This window comes from Marmota monax, unplaced genomic scaffold (assembly GCF_021218885.2).
Source record: "Marmota monax isolate L192 unplaced genomic scaffold, Marmota_monax_Labrador192_F-V1.1 WCK01_AAM20220418_F8-fsc00006, whole genome shotgun sequence".
NCBI lineage: Eukaryota > Metazoa > Chordata > Mammalia > Rodentia > Sciuridae > Marmota > Marmota monax.
Window position 1 is genome coordinate 11,159,050 of NW_026693712.1, and position 21,480 is coordinate 11,180,529.

General features: G+C 41.7%; 1 protein-coding gene across 1 annotated transcript; it reads right to left on the minus strand.

Annotated features, from left to right (window-relative positions):
* Nucleotides 1-1,148: 1,148 nt before the first annotated feature.
* On the minus strand, nucleotides 1,149-4,920 carry Spink14 (serine peptidase inhibitor Kazal type 14 (putative)). The gene is made up of 4 exons (XM_046460000.1): nucleotides 4,851-4,920; nucleotides 3,933-3,976; nucleotides 2,148-2,284; nucleotides 1,149-1,179 (listed from the first exon to the last, which is right to left on the minus strand). The coding sequence occupies exons 1-4, from the start codon at nucleotides 4,918-4,920 to the stop codon at nucleotides 1,149-1,151; spliced, it is 282 nt and encodes a 93-aa protein (XP_046315956.1).
* Nucleotides 4,921-21,480: the final 16,560 nt, after the last annotated feature.

Below are 21,480 nucleotides of genomic sequence, written 5' to 3' on the forward strand. Positions count from 1 at the left end.
GCAAAGCTCAGAGGAGAGACCAAAGTGGCTAGTGTTTGCAGGACCTCAGCACAGGAGAGCTGCACTGAAGGGTCAGATTGCTATCAGTGCATGTGTAAGAAAATTAACCAGAGTCAAGAAAGAATCACCAGAGAGGATTAGAGATAACAGAGCCCTAATCTCATAAAAGGTTGGTGATGGTGCCTCTTTGAGATGAAAACTTCACTGGTTAACACTAATACAAAATCATTTATTGTATAGGGCATGAAGAAGCAGAATAGCTGCAGTTTTCCAGGCCTGAACAGAGAGCTGCTAAGAGGGAGAGTGCACATCAGTGCATAGTAGTCTGCTCAGAGGAAGAATAACTGAGAGAAAAATGTTTCTATCCTTCAGAGGTTAAAAGTTTCTAGAGAATTTAAGAAAAATGACCAACAGGACATTCATAAATTCCAACAACGTAGGCTTCCTTCCGTGGAGGTGAGTGGCGCTGGTCAAGATACCGTGTCTTGTTGATCTGTGCTGAACATGTATAAATGCCTCTGCATCCAGGCTGAATCTAAATGTGAGGACACTTAATGAGGAATTTGCAGAAGCTGGGCAATAGGAATTGACCAAGCAGAGCACAGTGCTCCGTAAGTTTCAGTGTTTCGTTTAAATGCCAAAGAAGTATAGAAGAACATTTTTGTCACATTCCAGAGAAGACAACCCAGAGGCTTTACACAGATTACATCACTGTTCACAGGATTAGAGAGCTGATTAATCCCAATGGTTGTCTTTGACTCGTGGCTCAATTGTTCAATTTATTCTGCTTCTAAAATTTGAGTTGCAGATCTGAGATCCAAGTCAAATAAGACTTTCAGAAAAGTTTTATTTATTTGCAAAGCTGGAAATGGAACCCATGGCCTCCAGCATGCAAGGAAAGCACTCCACCAAGGAACTACTGAAAAGCTCAGAAAAGTTTATTAGGGAAAATATGGGAAACAGTTAATCAATGAGAGAAAAGGGCCCACAGATGGAACCGAGTTATCCAAGATACCAGCTGCAAGCTCAGCAGGAGCAGCTGTCTGTCACCAAGAACAGAGATAACACAGGGATAAGGTTGAAAAGGATTGTTGTGATGAACAGAGAGGTTACCTTCTTCCATATCAGAGCCCATTCAGCACCTTCCATCATGGTGAAACTATTCTTCCATGAGATTTCCTAAGAGTTGCAATAAATATTTCATTAATAGACAATCAAAACCACAAAATTACTTTCAAAAATTATCTAGCACCTTTATTTTGTATTCAAGAAATTAAAATCCAGTGTATAACTGGAATTGACTAAAGACAAAAGCCAAATTATTGGATTTCCTACCCAGTCATGTTTCCAGGATTCAAAGATGCCACTTTTGTGAGTTAGTATGACATATGCTACAGAATTTTTGAAAACAAGCTGTTAAGTCAGGCCTGAGTTTGTGATGTCTGAAGCATACCAGCCCTCACCTATTTGGTCAATATATTCTCCTTTTTTGGTTGAATTATTCATGAGCAGAATGACCTGGGGTTTGTATATTCCTGTCATTGTCCCTGTATAAAATTACAAATCCATTGTTGGGATGAGGGCTCCAGTCTGTTGCCATAAGGAAGGTTTTTGCCCCTTCAAAATGCCCTGGCTCCTGTAGGCATCGAATCTGAAACCATTGTGATGTGAAATTTCAGAGTCTAGTCACAGACTTCATGTCATGTAAATGCAAAAGTCTAAGTACTAAATCATACATGAAGGACCCAAATGTTGAAGTTGTCTCATCCTAGTTTAGAGTTTCAAACACATAAGAGGCGGAAGATATGGAAGAGAAGGTGAAACTATAATTTGTCTTAAAATCAAAGAATTGGGGAACTTGAAGAGATATTTCAGAACTTTAAGTAGAAATCGGTCAACTACCATATAGAAATGTGAGGGCTCAGAAACAGAAAGAACCTGAGGAACACTGCTCAGTACAATGTGTCTGCTTTCTACTCCAGTGGGCTGTCTCGTAGCACATGTCCTTCTGAGTGGAGGCTGATGGCTATCTGCAGAAACCGGAGCAAACCCCTGGCTTCAATGGTGGGGTACTTGACAAGAAAGGTAGATGTCAATTGCTATGAATGAGCACAGCCATAGTTGTCTTTTTCCTGATAAGTATTCACAAGCTCTCAAGACACAAGACGCAGGGATTGTCATAGGTTACGAAATTGTTGCCGGAGATGGGTTGTTTTAAGTCAGGGCGTGGATCAGGTCTTTGACTGAACCAACACAAGTTCATTTTCTTATGAGGACATTTGATCTGAAATTGAGTTGAAAAGAATGATACAATGAGAGCCATGCTCAGACAGGTGCACCACATTTGGACTTTCTTAGGAAAATCTAAGCAGTCTCATTACCGTATTCTGGTCTCAAAAAGAACTCTCACAGGCTCCATTTACACAAGCAATAGAACTAGGCCCTATGCATAGCCCACTGAATAACCACGTGATACCCTTGTTAGGATCTCCTTGGTACTTAGAACAGAGGTCTGGTATGCTATAATGGATTGGGGAAGTGGATAAACATGAAGAAGGTATCTGGGACATTGATCTGCTCTCTCAGTGTCCCTTATACCCATACTACCAGACTAGGAAATATTCTTAGACATTTTCTAAGCCACTCAGCTAAGGAAACTGAAGCCCAATAGTTAAAAAAGACATTTCACTGGAAAACTACAACTTAATTTAAAATATTTATTTTATCCACTGTGAGAACATTCAGTGCTATCTTCTATCACAAAGATTCTAAAATGTGAAATCATTTAAAATAAGCTCCCTGATTTTGTAGGGAAACCTGAAAACAAAAGAAGAGGCATTCTCAACAGGCTGGACCCCAGGTGTTATGATTACTTGGAAGTTCTTCCCTGGACACAGCCGGCGTCATTGAAAGCTTGGAGCTTGAAGATAGTGGTCTCAGGGACCAGGGACTGTTGGTAACATGAGATTGGTACAGATAAAGCACCACATGTACAAGGTAGAGAGAGGATTGGACTGGGAATTCGGAGACAAAGGAGTAATGCTTGAGCTCAGAAGCTCCACTTCCTCTTTTATCTAATACTATCATCATGGCGAGGCCACAACCATCACTAACTAATCCCTCTACTTCCTCTCTCTCCATTTTCTATAGTTTCAGTATCTAAATATTAGTTGAATACTTGTATTCCATTGATTACAATTCTTTTATTGTACTTCATTTTTCTTTTAAAAACAAAAAAAAAAACTTTCTTATTAGAAGCTAAATCATCTCATGAGATCAAAATCCTCCCAACTCGTCCAACCTTCCTTATACCACCTTGCTTTTTAACATTTTAGGGTTTTTTTTTTCAGTTGTTCCTTGTCTTTTAGGTTGTTCTGACCACCTAACCAAGCATATTTTTGCTCTCAGACAAGTTGCAAACATAACTTGAGGCCCAGTTCAGAGGTCTTGTTCTTTCACATGTTCCTCCATCCCTACTCCCACATTGTTTTCTCTATTTACAACCTGCATAGCCATCATGTGAGCCATCTAAATACATTCATTTAGGGACATTCACTCCAGATGCTCCCTCCACCAGACAGTGAGCTCCTTAAGAGCAGGAACCATGGTAGTGCCCAAGTCTATGGGTCTTAAGAACCTGTCACCCTGTCACCTGCCAATTGTTGACACTCCTAAACATTCTCAGGCACTAGGGGGGATTTATTGGTGTACATATGAACAAACTCTGATTTGGTTCCCAGTTTGGATCACTCTGCTTTGGGCTCCTCTAGCAGCAGTGTGCCTCCCAGCCTCATACGAAGAGAACTTTAAGAATATCATTGATGATCTTGTTGCAGTAAAGTTTCAAATGACAATTCAAAAGAATAAAAAAAAAAAAAAAAAAAAAATCTCAGATTAGAATCTCAGTCCTGAGAAATCTAGTGAACAATTACCTTCATAATTCCATGTGGTGGCCACCATTGTCGAGGGCCTGAAACTAGAGAATACATGAAAATAGTTACAGAATCTAGTTCCTGGTAAATCACAGCTTACTCTGTTGGAAAAATAAATAATTCTGATGTATTACAAAGGAAGCTTTCAATAATCAAAAACACTATTTCATTTATACATGTATTCATTCATTAAAATACTACTATCTCTCATAATCAGTGGTATTACATCAATGCATCCTTGCTCCCATAAAAGTTGCCAGCCCAAAACACCAAAGTTTTTTATTGTTTGTTTGTTTTTTAACTAACACATATTAGCCTGTACTTGAGAGGATTCAGAGCAGGTAGCCAATAAAGTAAAGAAATAAGGTATGCTGGAATTCTGTGATCATTTGGCTGATTTTAGATATGTGAAAAACTGAGATCTTAGTTCTAGAGGCTAGATCTCTTTATGATTCCTCACCCTGACTTCATGATCCCCTTGAAAACAACATTTTCAAAAGTTCTAGATTTTTGACATGTGCTGTGGTCTAGGCATACTGCCAGTCATTTTTACATGGTACCTCACTAAATTACCCAAGCCTTCCTATCTCTATGAGTTAGCCTTCAAAATTTGCATCTAATAGACAGGAAAACTAAGGTATCTAATCATTGACCTAGAGTTTTTTGGTCTACCCCGACCCCTGTGTGTGTGTGTGTGTACGTGTGTTTGTATATGTGTGTATATGCATATGTTATATATATATATATATATATATATAACATATGCATATACACATACATATTTCATATATAATACCTATATTTATGTAAATGATCCAATGAAAAAATTTTTTAATTTAAAATATTGTCTTTCAGATTACAATATCAAAGCACACAAATCAGCCTTACATTTCTGCCAGGATCAGCCAAATTACTCACTTAAAACTGATACCAAATGTATCCAAATGAAGAACAAAAGAGACCAGAGTACTCGGAAAAATTTGGCCATTTTTCCTCCTGGCCTGTTCTTGGACAGATGCTCTGAGATATTGCCTCAGGCTGTAGCTCTCCGTTACAAACACCTAAATGAAGATAATCAGAATATTACAGATATTGAAATAAACAGCCCTCTCCAGTTAGTCCATTATCTCTGCAGCACCCTCCATTTGGAAATCCTATTACCTCAAGAACAAATGCTTAGGAGAAGAGAAATCTTGAATAACCATCATAAGGACTAAAAAATAGAGCTCAGAGACAGACCTGGGAATGTTCAGAAAACAGAAGGCACTCTGTGCACCATTGTATTATTTTAGTGTGGAAGTACTTCAGTACTTCATTACTTCCTTCAGTACTTTCCTTGAAAAGGAAACTCCTTTCCTGGAGTTTCACCCACATTCATTTTTTGAGAGAATACTAAAAATTGTGGCCACGACAGTCTTCCAGACAACAGTGCCTCCACAGAGGAAATAGATCTGTATTTGTTCATGAAGCAGAGAATAGCTCTCTGGATCAAAACAAAGATCCCTGATATTGCAGGCCAGGTGGATTGTGCTGGGAATCTTCTGACTTGACTGCTAAACTCCTGGGACATTCTAAGAAACTGTAGAGGAAGAGAAAACATTCGGTGCCATCTCACAGGGGGCCCCATGTCTATTTTAATTTGGACACACAGAGGGAAAAGAAATTGAACAAATTTTCTCTCAGGAACAATCTCCTATAGCATTTTTGACTTGAGACAATTGAGATCCACAGGTTCTGGGTCTGACCAAGACCACCCTTAACTCTCTCTGTATTCCTAGTCCTGCAACAGTGACCTGGTTCTCCCTGTGTCCTTTAGTTCTCTGCTCTGCAATAGGTGTCAGAAGGTAATTTATATAAACTTGTTTTTTATATACTCTGGTGGGATATGGGTTATTTAAAACATTACAATGTCTCCATAAAACTGCATTCCCCAGGATGGTTGGAAGTTTCTGGCACAATGTCCCGGACTGCCTACTCTGCTCTGAGACAATCTAAGACACCATGGACTTGCTAAGCACACCCACATTTCTTCCTGAAATATTCCCTAGATTCCTGAAGTAATAAAGAACCAACAGAAACAACCAGAGATCTAAAGCACCAAGCAAGAAGCCCCTCTCTTTCCCCATCCCTCATGCAAACAGCTAACCCACCTTACAGGAGAAAAGCCCGAGGAATGTAGGTGCCCTTTGTGATTAGTGCTACTCCTTCAAGGTGCATGTCTTAGGACCTCAGGAGAGGACAGAGTAGATGCTTAGGAGAGAGAAGGCACCCAGGCATCATATGCTGGTCTGAATAGGCCCTGGGAGGTCCACCATTCAGGTTGAATCAGGTCAAACATTAGCAGGGGGTATTGAGGAAGATTTGAGGAGGGTGAGAACGGATCACTGGAAAGGGCAGTCCTTAGTAATCAAGCCAAGAGAAGAGGCAATCTAACTGTGAAGGAACATGCGCCATCAGAAAGAGCTCAGCAGAATAACATTACATGTTTTACAAGAATAACTTTTTGTTTTTAGATTTATTTTATCTTTTTATTCTAATTTGTCATTTATGACATCAGAATGCATTACAATTCATATTATGCATATAAAGCTCAATTTTTCATATATCTGGTTGTATGCAAAGTGTATTTACACCACTTGTGTCTTCATACATATACTTAGGGTAATGATGTCCATCTCATTCCACCATCTTTTGTACACTCCTTGCCCCCACCTTTCCTCTCCCTTCCCTTTGCCCTATCTAGAGTTCATCTAATCTTCTCATGCTCCCACTCCCAATCCCATTATGAATCACCTTCCTTATATTAGAGAAAATATTTGGCATTTGGTTTTTTGAGATTGACTAACTTCACTTAGCATTGTATTCTCCAACTCCATCTACTTACCTGCAAATGTCATGATCTTATTCTCTTTTAATGCCAAGTAATATTCCATTGTGTATGAATACCACATTTTCTTTATCTACTGATGGACATCTAGGTTGGTTCCATAATTTAGCTATTGTGAATTGTGCTGCAATAAACATTGATGTGGCTGTGTCCCTGTAGTATGCCGTTTTTAAGTCCTTTGGGTATAAACCTAGGAGGGGGATATCTGGGTCAAATGGTGGTTACATTCCTGTTTTCCAAGGAATCTCCATACTGCTTTCCACATTGGCTGCACCAATTTGCAGTCCCACCAGCAATGTATGAGTGTGCCTTTTCCCCCACATCCTCGCCAACACTTATTTGTTGTTTGAATTCTTAATAGCTGCCATTCTGATTGGAGTGAGATGAAATCTTAGAGTAGCTTTGATTTGCATTTCTCTAATTGCTAGAGGTATTGAACATTTTTTCATATATTTGTTGATTGATTGTATATCACCTTCTGAGAAGTGTCTCTCCAGTTCCTTGGCCCATTTATTTATTGAGTTATTTGTTTTTTGGTGTTTAGCTTTTTGAGTTCTTTATATACCCCAGAGATTAGTGTTCTTTCTGATGTGTGAGGGGTAAAAATTTGCTCCCAAGCTGTAGACTCTCTATTCACCTCACTGATTGTTCCTTTTGCTGAGAAGAAGCTTTTTAGTTTCAATCTATTCCATTTATTAATTCTTGATTTTAATTCTTGAACTATAGGATCCTTATTAAGGAGGTAGGGACCTAATTTGATATGATGGAGATTTGGGCCTACTTTTTCTTCTTTTAGACGCAGTTTCTCTGGTTTAATTCTTAGGTCCTTGATCCACTTTGATTTTTGTGTATGGTGAGAGATAAGGGTTTAATTTCATTTTGTTGCATATGGATTTCCAGTTTTCCCAGCACCATTTGTTGAAGAGGCTATCTTTTCTCCAATGCATATTTTTGGCACCTTTGTCTAATATAAGATAACTGTAATTATGTGTGTTAGTCTCTGTGTCCTCTATTCTACCAGTCTATTTTGGTGCCAATACCATGCTGTTTTTGCTACTATTACTCTTTTGTATAGAATAACTAGTACCTTTAATCGAAATGAAAATGTGTAGAAACAACTGAGGCAAAGAAGGAATTTGCAGTGATGCATGAAATCTATGGTTGCTGTTTGCAGTGGGTGTAGCCTTGTTCCTGTAGCATCCTGAGCTTTTGCTTAGGCCTTAGCTTCAGCAACTTCATTTTAAAACTTCAGTTTGAAACCTGCAGTCTCACCAGGAACACCTAATGGAGCCCTCCAGTATGGCCCTTGGGCCCAAACAAGTGACTTCTCCCCACCCTGACAAGCTCAGAGTAAAGTCTCTGTCATGCTGTCCTCGCCCTGATAAAGGGGAAAGGCAAGAAAATCAGGGTGGGGACCACCAGACCAGATGCTTTAACCCCAGGGCAAATTACATCACTGAGAAATCCAGTGGCAGCTGATAGGGATTAAAAGGGTGGTCAGAAACCCCCAAATTTAGTATAAATGATGGAGACATTCAGCCAGCTGACACTGATGCCCTCATGATGGAGAGCCTGATGAGGACCTGAACTGACATCCCAACTCTTCTCATCATTTGCTGCCGCAGTCTGGCTGGGCACAAAATAACCGAGCCACCACAAAAGCCTTGCAGATTCGAACAGCAACTCTTTATTCCCGAACTCTCACCGGCACTCTGCACACACTTTTCGTGAACACCCTGCCTCCACTCCACCAGAACACCATGAGAACTCAACGGGAACTCCAAAGGAGCGGGCGCCTGAGGCAGCAGGATACGCCCTATTCCCAGCAGGATCCACCCCAAACCCAGAGCCACCCTAATCCCTGAGCAGGGTCACCTTTCAACCCAAAATGCCATGCGTCATTCCTACTTGGCTATGCTCTCAGCAATTTGCCTGATCCTCTGTATCTTCCTCATGGCTCTCAAACTCTATAGCCACATCTTGACCCTGGTGAGTGCTGCAACTTCTCCCTACAACCCTCTCTTGAACCAGCTGTCAGTTCCACTCCAGGAGAAGCCTGCCTTGGTTCCTGATCTGATTACCATGGTCTGAGTGAGTGTGCATCTGCTGGACTTAAAGTCTAAGACTTGAGACTTTTGATCTGACACTTGAGCTTAGCATGCAGAGGGATTGTCTGTCATGAGCCTGTGATGATTAAGTGTGTTTGCAGTGCTTAGACTTAATCTAGAATTGTTTAACTATGGATTGATTATGTCTATTGCAGTGCCTAGCATTAAGGGTTGTCATTTTATTGATTAAGAACTTATAGAGTGATATTGTATTGAGTGATTTGAGTGAATAAAGCATTGAAAAGGGCAGAAGTGTGTGCACATTCTTTATTTCTCCCCCTCGACTGCCATTGCACCTTTTGCCATCACAACGGTACGTTATCAAAGCTGAGTTTCTTCTGTCATTTTTGGCCTCTGCTTTTCTTTCTGTAAAGACAAAATTTTCTTTTGTAATGGAAATACATGTTCACTTAGAAAATTTGGAAAATAGAAATAGATACAAAGTCTTACAAGTCAGAGATCAGTGTTGAATATATATTGAATTATATTTTTCCGATTTAAAAATATATACATACACCCATATAAACATATATTTATTCTCATATTCTATCAAATTTTTGTAGCCTATATAGTTTGCTGCACTTTTTTATTTAGATATATACTATTGTATTTTCTTGGTTTCAGATAGAGTAATATAGAACATGAATTTAGATGCTTGATGACATATTCTGTTATATATATTAATTATAATTATTGTTTAATTGTTACTGATTTTAGTGATTCCAATTTTTCATCATTATTAAAATATTGGATAATAAATTTCTTATATCAGTTAATGTATCTCTTATTTTATTTTAATAAATACCTATAAATGAACCTACTGGAGACTTGGAGAAGAAACCTAAAATATGAAAAAGATAGTTTTATTTAATTTGCAGGCTCTATATTTGTGATCTAATGTGAAATATTTTGAAAACATCCTGTCCTATTCCTGAATGACAATCATTTGTTCCCCAGTGCAGATAGGAAGAGACACTCCACTGTGGAATGCAGTTTCTGGATCAGAAAGAGAAGACCTGGCCATAACATTTTGTCAACATGGAAAATAGCTTCTTTCCTTGGAACCAGAGAATTTTCCCATGTGCACTACATGGCATTCACATGCTCTTAATAAGGTGTTCTTTTTTTTAATATTTATTTTTTAGTTTTTGGCGGACACAACATCTTTGTTTGTATGTGGTGCTGAGGATCAAACCTGGGCCGCACGCATGCCAGGCGAGCGCGCTACCGCTTGAGCCACATCTCCAGCCCTTAATAAGGTGTTCTTAATTGAGTTAACATTTAAATAGCATAGAAAGCAAACTGACCCAGATCAGCCACCAGTAAATAACTAAGAAGTCCTTAAAGTGAGGCCCTGATTGTAAGCTCACCCAGGCTTCACCACCTTCTGCTTTCTTCAAGTTGTGTACCATTTCAAAGACTTCCTTGCTTCTTTCCACTTCTCTTTGGGACAACAAATCCTGTCCAAAATAACAATAGGATGTCTAAGGTGCAAGGGCTCTGGCAAGGGTCCACAACTAACTCCAGGTGCACACTTCTTCACTGTACCCTGATCAACATGCATCTGACCAGAGAGCCCTGCTTTCCCCCACCATAGTATCTGATACAAATGGGTAATAAACACACGTACATACATCCACAGTCACAACTGCCACAAAGAAGCTTTACCTTTGAAACAGCAGAGGAAAAAAAAATGTTTGTTTTCAACCTGCTGATTGCAATTCTTCACTGGTTGTAAAGCTTATTGCACAACTCCTTAAAAATAAACTATAATAAAATGAAATAGACTATAGAATAGGAATTGCAATACAACTTGAACTGTGTGTGTTTGAGTGTGTGTGTCTCAAAGTGGTGAGATAAAACATCTTTTTGAAAGAAAACAGTGGATCGCAGTTTTAAAGTCCCTTGACCAAATCTTTAAAGTCCCTAGAAGAATAATTTTTTTAATCTGAAATCTGTATATTCTTCTAAGGAGAAAGTAAGTTTATTTCCATTCCTAGACTAACTCCTTCCTCAAGGAGACAAAAATTCTCTCCTGAAAGCTGCCCATCTCTCTTAAGAAGAAATTTATTTACTTTCATGTTTTCAGGGGAGACCTTCCAGGCAGGCCAAAATAAAACAGAACAAACAAAATACCCTTACATGGACTGTTGGTTTTAATGCACTGGAAATGACCATTTCTGTGAGGACTTAAGAATCCTTGCTCTCCCCAGCCTTCAAATTGAAGGATAAAGGAAAATAATCAACTTGTCTCTTATTATTTGTTTTGTTTCCTTTTCCTACAATGACAGCAATGCTGTAATGAATCTAGCTTTCTACTTTCTCATCCCATAGTGGTCCCCCTGTCTACTTGCTTAGTTGTTGCTTGCCTCAAAGAAAACTAATATCCACGGTGGCAGAACAGTGGGTGATAAATAGTAATCACCCAGACTGAGCATCAGCCTTTCTTTTCCTTGCTTCCTGGGGCATTGACTTCTTCTGTCTCACTAAGACCAGTCACCAGCCTAGAATTTGTGTCCCTACAAAGAAACAGCTGATGCATATGTATCTACAAGAGGTGTGCAGATCACTAGGGTGTACAGAGGACTTACAGCGCCCTAGGAGAGTATCCTTGACTCTTTGCAATGCTGGGCTGAACATGGCAACACAGACCTCTCTTAATATTGGTTTCTCTGTTTCCACTTGTCCAAAATATTCTTTCCAAAACATTCTTTTCTTTGCATATGCTAAAATCTTCTACCACATCTGATTTTGCAGCTTTTTGTTTTTCTTGTACAAAAACTTTTACTTCTACACATTGCCCTGATTTAGCATCAATGACCAATTGTCTCTAAAATGTTTTATTCTCAGTTGACAATCATATTTCATTATTTCTAGAGTCCTGGGCCATGGGTTCTTAATTGTAGAAACTTGATGATGGACACATAAATACATTTATTAATGTATTTTCTCTACTTCTGTATGCATTAAAGTTTTTCATAATAAATTTTTGTACTGCTTATGTGACAATGAGCAGAACCAAGTAAATAGTAGTAAAATTTCATTTATGAAGAGATGATTTCTCACCAAGCAAAAATTAAATCCTCTAAAACTTAAAACTGAAACTCATACTGAGTTGTCATTACTCTAGGAAGCAGCCACTGTGTTGGACTTTCTGTGGCTCCATTGGCCTGGAAGGCTTGAATCTCACAAATGCTATTCCATCTGACTTTACCAAACAGTTCTGAAGCTTAATCAAATGAAGCGATTGTACATAACAATTTATTATAAATAAGAGAAGGGAAAAGCTCAGTACACTGTACTATTTTAAGTAAAAGTTGCCCTATGTTTGGGGCATCTTGGTTTCCTAGTGGCAAAACATGAGCTAAAGCCAAGGGGAAGGTAGTTGAGGGGCAAGGAGAGGGCTGAATGGAAATCTCAGACCTGAACAGTACTTGCTATTGCACTTGGTGGAAAATTTTCCAAAGGGCTAGAAAATTGGAGAAAAGACAGAGGACACACATGAAGAAAGATCTTGTTTCTATGAATATTCACTCTACAGCTTAGCTGAGATTTGAGATTTTATCACAGTGAATTCTAAATACTGCTAAGTTCACTAGACACTGTTTGGAGACTTGTACCTCCTCAGGATGCTGCCAAACACAAATCTCTCTCTTTCAAATTGTGGCCAAAAAAAAAAAAAGAAGTGAGATTTTCCCTCTTAACACATTGTTCAGGGTACAGTACAGTACTATTAACTATAAGTCCAACATTTTACACAAATCTGTAGAGCTTTTTATTTTGAATGACTGAGACTCTATACACATCGAGCAACCCCTCCATCTTCCTGTCCTCATGGCTCCTGCCCCCATTCTCTATTCTGTTTCTATGAATTTGACTATTTTAGATTCCTCATACAGGTGGAAACATGCAGTGTTTGTCCATTTGTGTTTGGCATATTTCACTTAGTATAACATCCTCAAGGAACATCCATGTTGTGATATATGACATTTTCATAAGTGATATTCAATTACATGTATATATGTGCCGCGTCCGGCCAAGGGAGCCGAGTCCGGCGAGGGACGGCGAGGTTAAAAGACACACAGGACACCAAGGTTCTTCATCCAGGAGTCAATAATAATCTTTATTGCTAACACACCTTTTTTTATACCCCAAGCAGCAGAAGTGGAAAACTACCCAAAAGCAGGAGGGAGGGGGGAGAAATTTAGTTTCAACATCTATTATTGTCAGGTACCGAAACCTCCCTTAACAATAAGTCCATCAGACCAGAAAAGGTCAAGGCATTCCCGTGGGATACATATGTCTCAGACGGATAAGCAGGAACAGAAAAACCGCAAGTTCGCCATGGCCTTGTGAGCTGGCCACACTGGCATGCAGAACAAACTAGTGGAGGTAGGGCTCCAGGGACCAAGGTGGACCTGTTGCCAACAAGTCCCCCTCTTTTGTTTTTTGCATGCCAGTGGGAATCAAGTAGCCCCTGTCTTAGGTCGTTCACAGCCCTTGCGATGCTTACCCGTCTCTGGGAAGGCCCCGATTCCCTGGCTTAGGTCGCACAGCAAGCGTGAAAGTTGCCCGTCACTGGGTACTACAAGATCAGCTCAAGGTGTTATGACCTATCAAGACACTATTGCGGTAAACGCTTAATCGTCTCCACCTACGGGACCCATGACCGTCACCGCCGAATGGCAGATGTGATTGGACCGAGAGATTAGACAGCAAAGATCCTAGTACAGGAAAGCAAGAGGGAGAGGTATGCATAGAAAAAAGATATGGCAGGAGTTTTTCTTTTAAGGAGGACACTCATCTTTGGATCGGTCTGAAGTATATCTCAGAGAGGCGATCATCCATCTTCAAGCGTTGATAGTGAACCTGTATCGGCTTAGAGGCTAAGATATTAATTTGATCTTTAATGAATTGTACTATCTTATTTACAATGCAGGGTCCTATTGCCACTACTAGAAGGAGGCCTAACAATGGTCCCAATAAGGGAAGAAGATAAGGCAAAAATCCATTAAGTCCAGTCCAGAGAGGGTTCTCAAATAATTCCCTCCTCCTTTTTTCTAGGTCTTCTTGGAGTTGTTTAATTTTTGTGCGAACTATGCCAGATTTGTTAGCATAAAAACAGCACCTCTCCCCAAGGGCTAAACAAATTCCCCCTTGATTGGCAGTAAGCAAGTCTAAACCCCGCCTGTTCTGAAGAACTACTTTTGCTAGGGAGTCTATCTGGTCTTGTAAGTCTTTAATGGTTCCCGACAGGGTTTGCACATCATCTAGGATGATGTAGGATTGGAACTGTTAAGTAAAGAAAAGGTAGTTTCTAGGATATCTAATGTATTGGCATCTAAATCAGGAAGCTGGGATTTGGGCACTATCAAGGGGTGGTATGTAGGCTTAGGGATCTCCGGCTTTAAAAGCTTAATCACCTGAAGGTGTTTGATAGCATCAGTGGGTCCCCCTCCGTCAGAGATTCGATAGGGGCCTGCATGGGCCAGCAGGAAGGTTTACCCACGACGCCCTCACATCCCGCCTCCGTTAACTGAGTCGTGATGCCTTCCCTTCCCCGGTCACCAAGAAAAGGAATATAATTATAAGTGGTCCCCCATTCTCCACGGGTGTTAGTTAGGATGGCCTCAAAATACTGTTTTCCTTGATTATTAACACAAATTGAGGCCGATGTATAACAGGAGATGTGCATTGCCGGGGTGTAATGACAAGTGGCGGGACAGCTTCCAAGAGTCTCAGTCTGATTAGGGACAACAAGTCCGGGCTTATTAACACATACCCATTTTGGTTGCTTAAATCCTCCGATGTTTTGATTGAGTTCAGCCGCCATGTAGGCTACTTTAGTCCCACAATCAATGCTCTGGATATAACCAGAGGGGGCCGAGTGCCGGGGCCCTCCCTTACACTCACAAGGGGCTCCAAAAAGATATTCATGAATATTCCCAGGTGGGGGTTCAAGCCCTCCTTCAGCAAACCTGTCCAGAAGGAGTGCCACAAGAGGGGTCCAGCTCATGAGGTGTGTCTCGGCACTCACTTGAAGGGGTGAGAACAACAACGGCAGGATCAGCCATCTTGGGAACTTCATTTTGTCTTGAATTTTCATTCACCGGTCTGGTGCAGCGCTCCGGGATCCAAATGGGCTTCTCAGTTCCTGGGGGAAAAACACATACAGCTCCCCTCACTCTAGCTAAGAGTGGAGCCGGGGGTTGCCACTTTCCGGTGGATAAATCTTTCCACCTTATTTGAGCATCTCGTACAGTGGGAGGGGAAAAGTGGCGTTGTGCAGCCGTGCGCCCTCCAGTGTCAGTGAGTAAAAAATTTAAAGTAAATAAGGTTATGCTTAGAAGTGCTTGTGGTCCCTGACAATTCCGGTATATCTCCCCCTCTTTTGTTTTTTGTAAATAAGTTTTTAAATGTTGATGGGCTCGTTCCACGATAGCTTGTCCCTGTGGATTATAAGGGATTTCAGTCTTATGATTAATTTCCCATTGGGTGCAAAACCGTTGAACCGCCTGACTTACATATGCGGGACCATTATCGGTTTTGAGGCATCGTGGGGTGCCCATGGAGGAAAAGGCTTTTAGAAGATGACTGATTACATCCTTAGCCTTCTCTCCAGTATGTAAGGTGGCAAAAATGAAGCCAGAATATGTGTCAGTGGAAACATGTATAAAGGAGAGCTTACCAAAGCTAGGGAAGTGTGTAACATCAGTTTGCCAGACATCATTAGGTTGTAGTCCTCTTGGATTAACCCCAAGGGAAGGAGAATGAATAAACGGTGCACAGGTTGGACATAATGAGACAATCTGTAAAGCTTGGTCTCGTGAACATCCTGTGTGGAAGCGTAAAGACTGTGCATTTAAATGAAATTTGTTATAGAATTGTAAGGCCTTATCATATTTGGTCGTCACACAGGAAAGGCCAACAGCATGAGTAGTAGCGTCTGCTTTTGCGTTGCCCTCTGACAAAGGTCCAGGGAGCCCTGAATGGCTTCGGATGTGGCCAATGTATAAAGGATCTCGTCTAGCCCAAATGAGAAGCTGAACTACCTGTAGTTGTTCTGTGATGGTGGATTGCTTTCCAATATATGATGCTGTTTCTATGACTAGAGCCAGATTGGCTACATATAAGCTGTCAGTATATACATTAAGAGGAATAGAGCTATAGACTTTGAGAGCTATGATTAAAGCTTCAACTTCTGCCTTTTGGGCCGACTGACCTGACACAGGTTGTCGGAGAATTTGAGATCCATCAAAAACGACGGCAAATCCATTTTTGGCCCCATCTGTATATACAGTTTGGGCCTTTGGAATAGGTTCCCTTTTTATAATCTTTGGGAAGATAATGGGACACCTTTTAAAGCTCTCCAAAAGTCTATGTTTAGGGAAGTGATTATCAATCTGACCTTTGAAGCTGTACAGGAAAAGACACCAAAGGTCATGTTCTTGTTGTAACTTGTGTATCATATCTTGAGTGTAAGGTTGAATAAGTATGTCAAAGGTTTTTCCAAACAATGCATCACCCAAATATTTAGCCTTTCAAATTAAGTTAATAACTAGCTCATAAAAGGTAGTCAATACCCGGGGGTTAGAAGCCGGCAAGTGGACCCAATAAATGGGACCCGTTTGCCAGAACACTCCTGTGGGAGTAATTTTAGAAGGTAGAACTATAAATGACAAGGGCAGAGAATAATCTATCTGCGTAATCTGCATGTCCTGCAGAGCCTCTTCTATTAGCCTCAGTGCTCGTAAGGCTTCTGGTGTAGGTACTCTACACGACGTAGGAGAAGGATCTCCTCGCAAGAGGTCATACAGGGGTTTGAGCTCTCCAGTTGGAATATGAAAGGACGGGCGCAGCCACTGTATTTCTCCGAGGAATGTCTGCCACTGATGTAAAGTTTTGAGCTGATTTATCTGGAACTGGGGTCTCTGGGGAAAGATTTCTATGTTATTAATGATGTATCCCAAATAATTGTAAGGGTGTTGAAACTGCACCTTTTCGGGTGCTATGACCAGCCCTGCCCCTTTTAGAAGGGATTGGAGGACTTCATAAGATTGAAGAAGCCTTTTTTTCTTGGGCCCTGCCAGTAAGATGTCATCCATATAATGAATGAGGTAGAGCTGTGGGAACTGTTGTCGAAAGGGTCGCAAAACCTCAGCTACAAAATATTGGCACATTGTAGGACTATTAGTCATCCCTTGAGGTAGGACAGTCCATTCATACCGTTGGTAAGGTTCCCTAAAGTTTGTGGAAGGCAAGGAAAAAGCAAAACGCTTTCGGTCTCGTGGGTCTAAGGGGATAGAGAAGAAACAATCTTTTAAATCTATGACAATAAGATGTCAATCCTTTGGGATTGCAGTAGGAAAGGGTAGCCCTGGTTGTAAGGGTCCCATGGGTTGCATAGTTTTATTAATAGCTCGTAGGTCCTGAAGAAGTCTCCACTTCCCAGACCCCTTTTGTATAACAAAAATAGGGGTATTCCAAGGGGAGGTAGAGGGCACCACGTGTCCTAACTCAAGCTGGTCTTGAACTAATAGGGAAGCGGCCTGTAATTTGTCCTTAGTTAGGGGCCACTGTTTTACCCACACAGGGTCATCTGATAACCAAGTAATGGACAGTGGAGGTGGCCGCACTTCAGTGGCCCCTAGGATAAATTTCCCAGTCCTCTCCGGTCTCTTCCCAGCCGGGTAACCTGTTCTGCTGGATCCATGGGTGATATTTTGCCCTCATGTCTCTTTCCTAGTCCCCTTCCAGGGATCCATCCCATGTCTAGCATTACATCATTAACAAAGTTATTATTTTCTTTCAAAGTTTGGGTAGTGAGAATAGCCCCCATTTGATGAAGCAAGTCCCTCCCCCAAAGGTTCGTGGGGAGTCCAGTCACTACATAGGGCTGGAAATGGCCACTATGTCCTTCACCATCTCTCCATTTTAAAAAGGAAGCACTTCTTTTTGGTCGGGTCTGTCCTATCCCCTGTAATATGGCCGAGGGACTCTGGAGGGGCCAGGCAGGTGGCCATTGTTTTTCAGAAATGACAGAGACATCCGCCCCCGTATCTAGTATTCCCTTGAAAGCCTTGTCCTGTATCTCAATGGTCAGGTTGGGATGCGAATCCAAATGAGCTACCCAAAAGGCCTGGGGAGTTCCAGTGGAGCCAAAGCTGCCGTCGCCCCGGGACCCACGGAGGGTGTGCCCAGGAATGGAAGCTAAGGGTAGCAGCAGCAATTGAGCTATACGCTCCCCGGGGGGAAGAATAACAATTCCTTGGGTAGCTTCTACTACTATTTTTATTTCTCCCTGATAATCAGCATCAACAACCCCCGTAAGAATCTTCAAGCCCCACTGAGTTGCGCTACCTCGTCCCAACACTAGTCCCACCGTCCTCTCTGGCAGGGGTCCAAAAACCCCAGTAGGCAGCGTCTGAGGTCCCATTTGGGGAGTTAATACCGCTTGGGAGGTGGAACTGAGGTCCAGTCCTGCGCTTCCTGGTGTTCCCCTGGGGAGTTCCCAGATAGAAAGGGGTTGGTCAGTGGGAGGCGGCGGAGACGCCCACTCCCTGGGGCACTGTTCTGTCCCTGCACTGCCCCGTACACTTTGGCTTTCGGGGCCCGGGGCGGGCCCCTGCTCCCGTTTTCCGACGGTATTGGGTTACCCTGGATGTCAAATTTTGACCTGCACTCACTGCTCCAATGATTTCCTTTATGACACCGAGGACAAAGTCCAGGCATCCCTCTGCCAGCACCCTCGCTCCTTTCCGGGCAGTTTCTCTTTATATGTCCCTCTTTCCCACACTTAAAACACCCCTTAGAGCGGGTTCCCCTGTTATCAGCTTTTTGCATTCCAGTCTTAAGGGCAGCAGCCAAAACCTGACCAGTAATATGAGGCCCATCTATATTTTTGCATGCTCGAATCATGTCATCTATACTTTTGGCCCGGGAGGACTTAATAGCATTTTGGCAGTAAGTGTTAGCGTTTTCATATGCCAGTTGTCTAATAAGTGGCATAGCCTGTTCCAGATTAGGGAATATTTTTCCTGTAGCCTGCATTAGGCGGGCTATAAAGTCTGAATAAGGTTCAGAGGGTCCTTGAGAGATCTTGGAAATTTTTGCTTTAGTCTTAGAAATGGGCAGGGCTTTCCAGGCATGAACTGCAGCTGAGGCTATTTGAGCATAAACACCTGGGTCGTAATTAATTTGTTGGCCTATGGTGGCATACTGCCCAGTTCCTGTCAACATTTCAGCATTTCGCCGTTGATGGCCCGCATTCAGGTTAATCTGAGCCAGCTCGCGGCACCTTTTATGATATTCACTTTTTCACAATAAGAAATCCCCTCCAGATAACACAGCCCTGCAAAGTTGCTGCCAATCATTAGGTATCAGTTGACTGGCTGAGAAAGACTGGAAGAGGGTCAATGTGAAAGGGGCATGAGGTCCATAATTAATGACCGCCTCCTTAAGCTGTTTTATGTCCTTGAAGGCTAGGGGGACATGGGCTCTGGCCGGCTGTCCATCAGCATCGGCGTTTTCAATCATTGGAAAAACCTGAGCCGCTCTAGAACCCCAGTGGACCCCCGCCCGTCTAGTAGGGGCGTCCTCATTCCAATCAGGATTATAGGGAGGAGGTGCGGCAACTGAGGGGGCCCTAGGCACCCTCACATTTGCCCTTTTAAGGCGATGTTCTAGTTTCTCTATCTCCCTTTCTAATCCCTCCTCTTCCTCAGAGAGAGAACTGAGGTCCTCAGGATCATTTTTGGGCTTAGAAATCTGGAGGCGTTTCCTACCCCCCGAGCCCGAGTCCTCAAGAGGACCCTCATCCTTTAAGGATTCTGCCATTTGCTCTTCCTGCACCTGATTAAGGGCCTGTTCACATTCAGCAAGCTGATCCTTGATCTTTACTTTATCTGTTAATAAAGCATCCTTTACCAACCTCCATAAGGAAAAGGTGGCAACTGGGACACTGTCCGAGCCCCGGTCCCTCAATAATTTCTGAAGGTCATGCCTCACCAGGTCCCAGTCACTATTATTAAGAAATCCTCCTGTCAGAAACCAAGGACAAGCCTGGGCAATAATTTTAACGAATTCGGTTGCAGTTTTAGTTTTTATTCCTGTTCCTTGTGTATTTAACAGCTCTTTCAGTTCGTTGGCCAGACGAACCTTCGCTGTTGAGTTACCCATGGTACGTACCCTGTCTCTTTAAAATATCTTTAAACCAATCCTCCCCCTTCTTTCTTAGAAGGTGAGCCCCGTCCGCTTACCCCTGCTTTCCGGATCTCGGTGGGACCTCCAATTGCCGCGTCCGGCCAAGGGAGCCGAGTCCGGCGAGGGACGGCGAGGTTAAAAGACACACAGGACACCAAGGTTCTTCATCCAGGAGTCAATAATAATCTTTATTGCTAACACACCTTTTTTTATACCCCAAGCAGCAGAAGTGAAAAACTACCCAAAAGCAGGAGGGAGGGGGGAGAAATTTAGTTTCAACATCTATTATTGTCAGGTACCGAAACCTCCCTTAACAATAAGTCCATCAGACCAGAAAAGGTCAAGGCATTCCCGTGGGATACATATGTCTCAGACGGATAAGCAGGAACAGAAAAACCGCAAGTTCGCCATGGCCTTGTGAGCTGGCCACACTGGCATGCAGAACAAACTAGTGGAGGTAGGGCTCCAGGGACCAAGGTGGACCTGTTGCCAACATATATGTACCACATTTTCTTTATCATTCATCTGTGTGCAGACATTTAGGTAGTTTTCACTTTTTGACTATTGTGAATAATGATGAACTGAACATCACAGTGCAATTATCTCTTCGAGATCCTGATTTCATTTCTTTTGAACATGTACCCAGGAGTGGGACTGCTGGATCATATCGTAGTTCCATTTTTAATTATTTCCTTTTTTATTTTTCTGTACTAGGGATTAAACCCAGGGGTACTTCATCTCTGAGCCACATCCCCAGATCTTTTTATTTTTTATTTAGAGGCAGGGTCTTGTTAAGTTGCTTAGGGCCTCTCTAAGTTGCTGAGGCTGACTTTGAACTTGCAATCCTCCTGTCTCAGCCTCTTGAGTTGCTGGGATTACAGGCATGCACTACTGTGTCTGATCTATTTTTAATTTTTTGAAGAATCTCTATTTTAGTTCCATTATGATTGCTTCATATTATATTCTCATGACCAGTACACAGGATTCCAACTTCTACACGCTCTTGAAACTTGCCTTTTGTTTTTCAATAATATCTATATTATCAGGTTTGAAGTGATTCTTATGTCAGAAACCCAGCTAGCTGCTGTTACCTCTTTTGATGTCTGGGTGGAGAAGGAAGTGGAATTTTCTTTTGGACTCTTCAATGTATATGTAGGACCTAGCAATTATCCTTTGTGAACTCAAATTGTCAATAGTTCATTTTAAGGACCTTGACAACAGCACTTCTGACAACTTTGTCACTTAACATTCTTGGAGCAAAGTGGATGCTGAGATGAGAACTTCATAGTTGGCAACTTTATTATAGCCATGCTAGATTTCTTTCATGTAATTCAAGGCATTAATTTTCTTT

Bases quoted from the DNA above. Each gene is read 5' to 3' on its own strand.
- Spink14 (XM_046460000.1), bottom strand. From the start codon at position 4,920: ATGGCCAAATTTTTCCGAGTACTCTGGTCTCTTTTGTTCTTCATTTGG. The intron at 3,977-4,850 runs GTGAGTAATTTG...TGTATTCTCTAG, and splicing joins ACATTTGGTATCAGTTTTAA to TTTCAGGCCCTCGACAATGG. The intron at 1,180-2,147 runs GTGAATACTTAT...TGCAACTCTTAG, and splicing joins GTCTTGTGTCTTGAGAGCTT to GAAATCTCATGGAAGAATAG.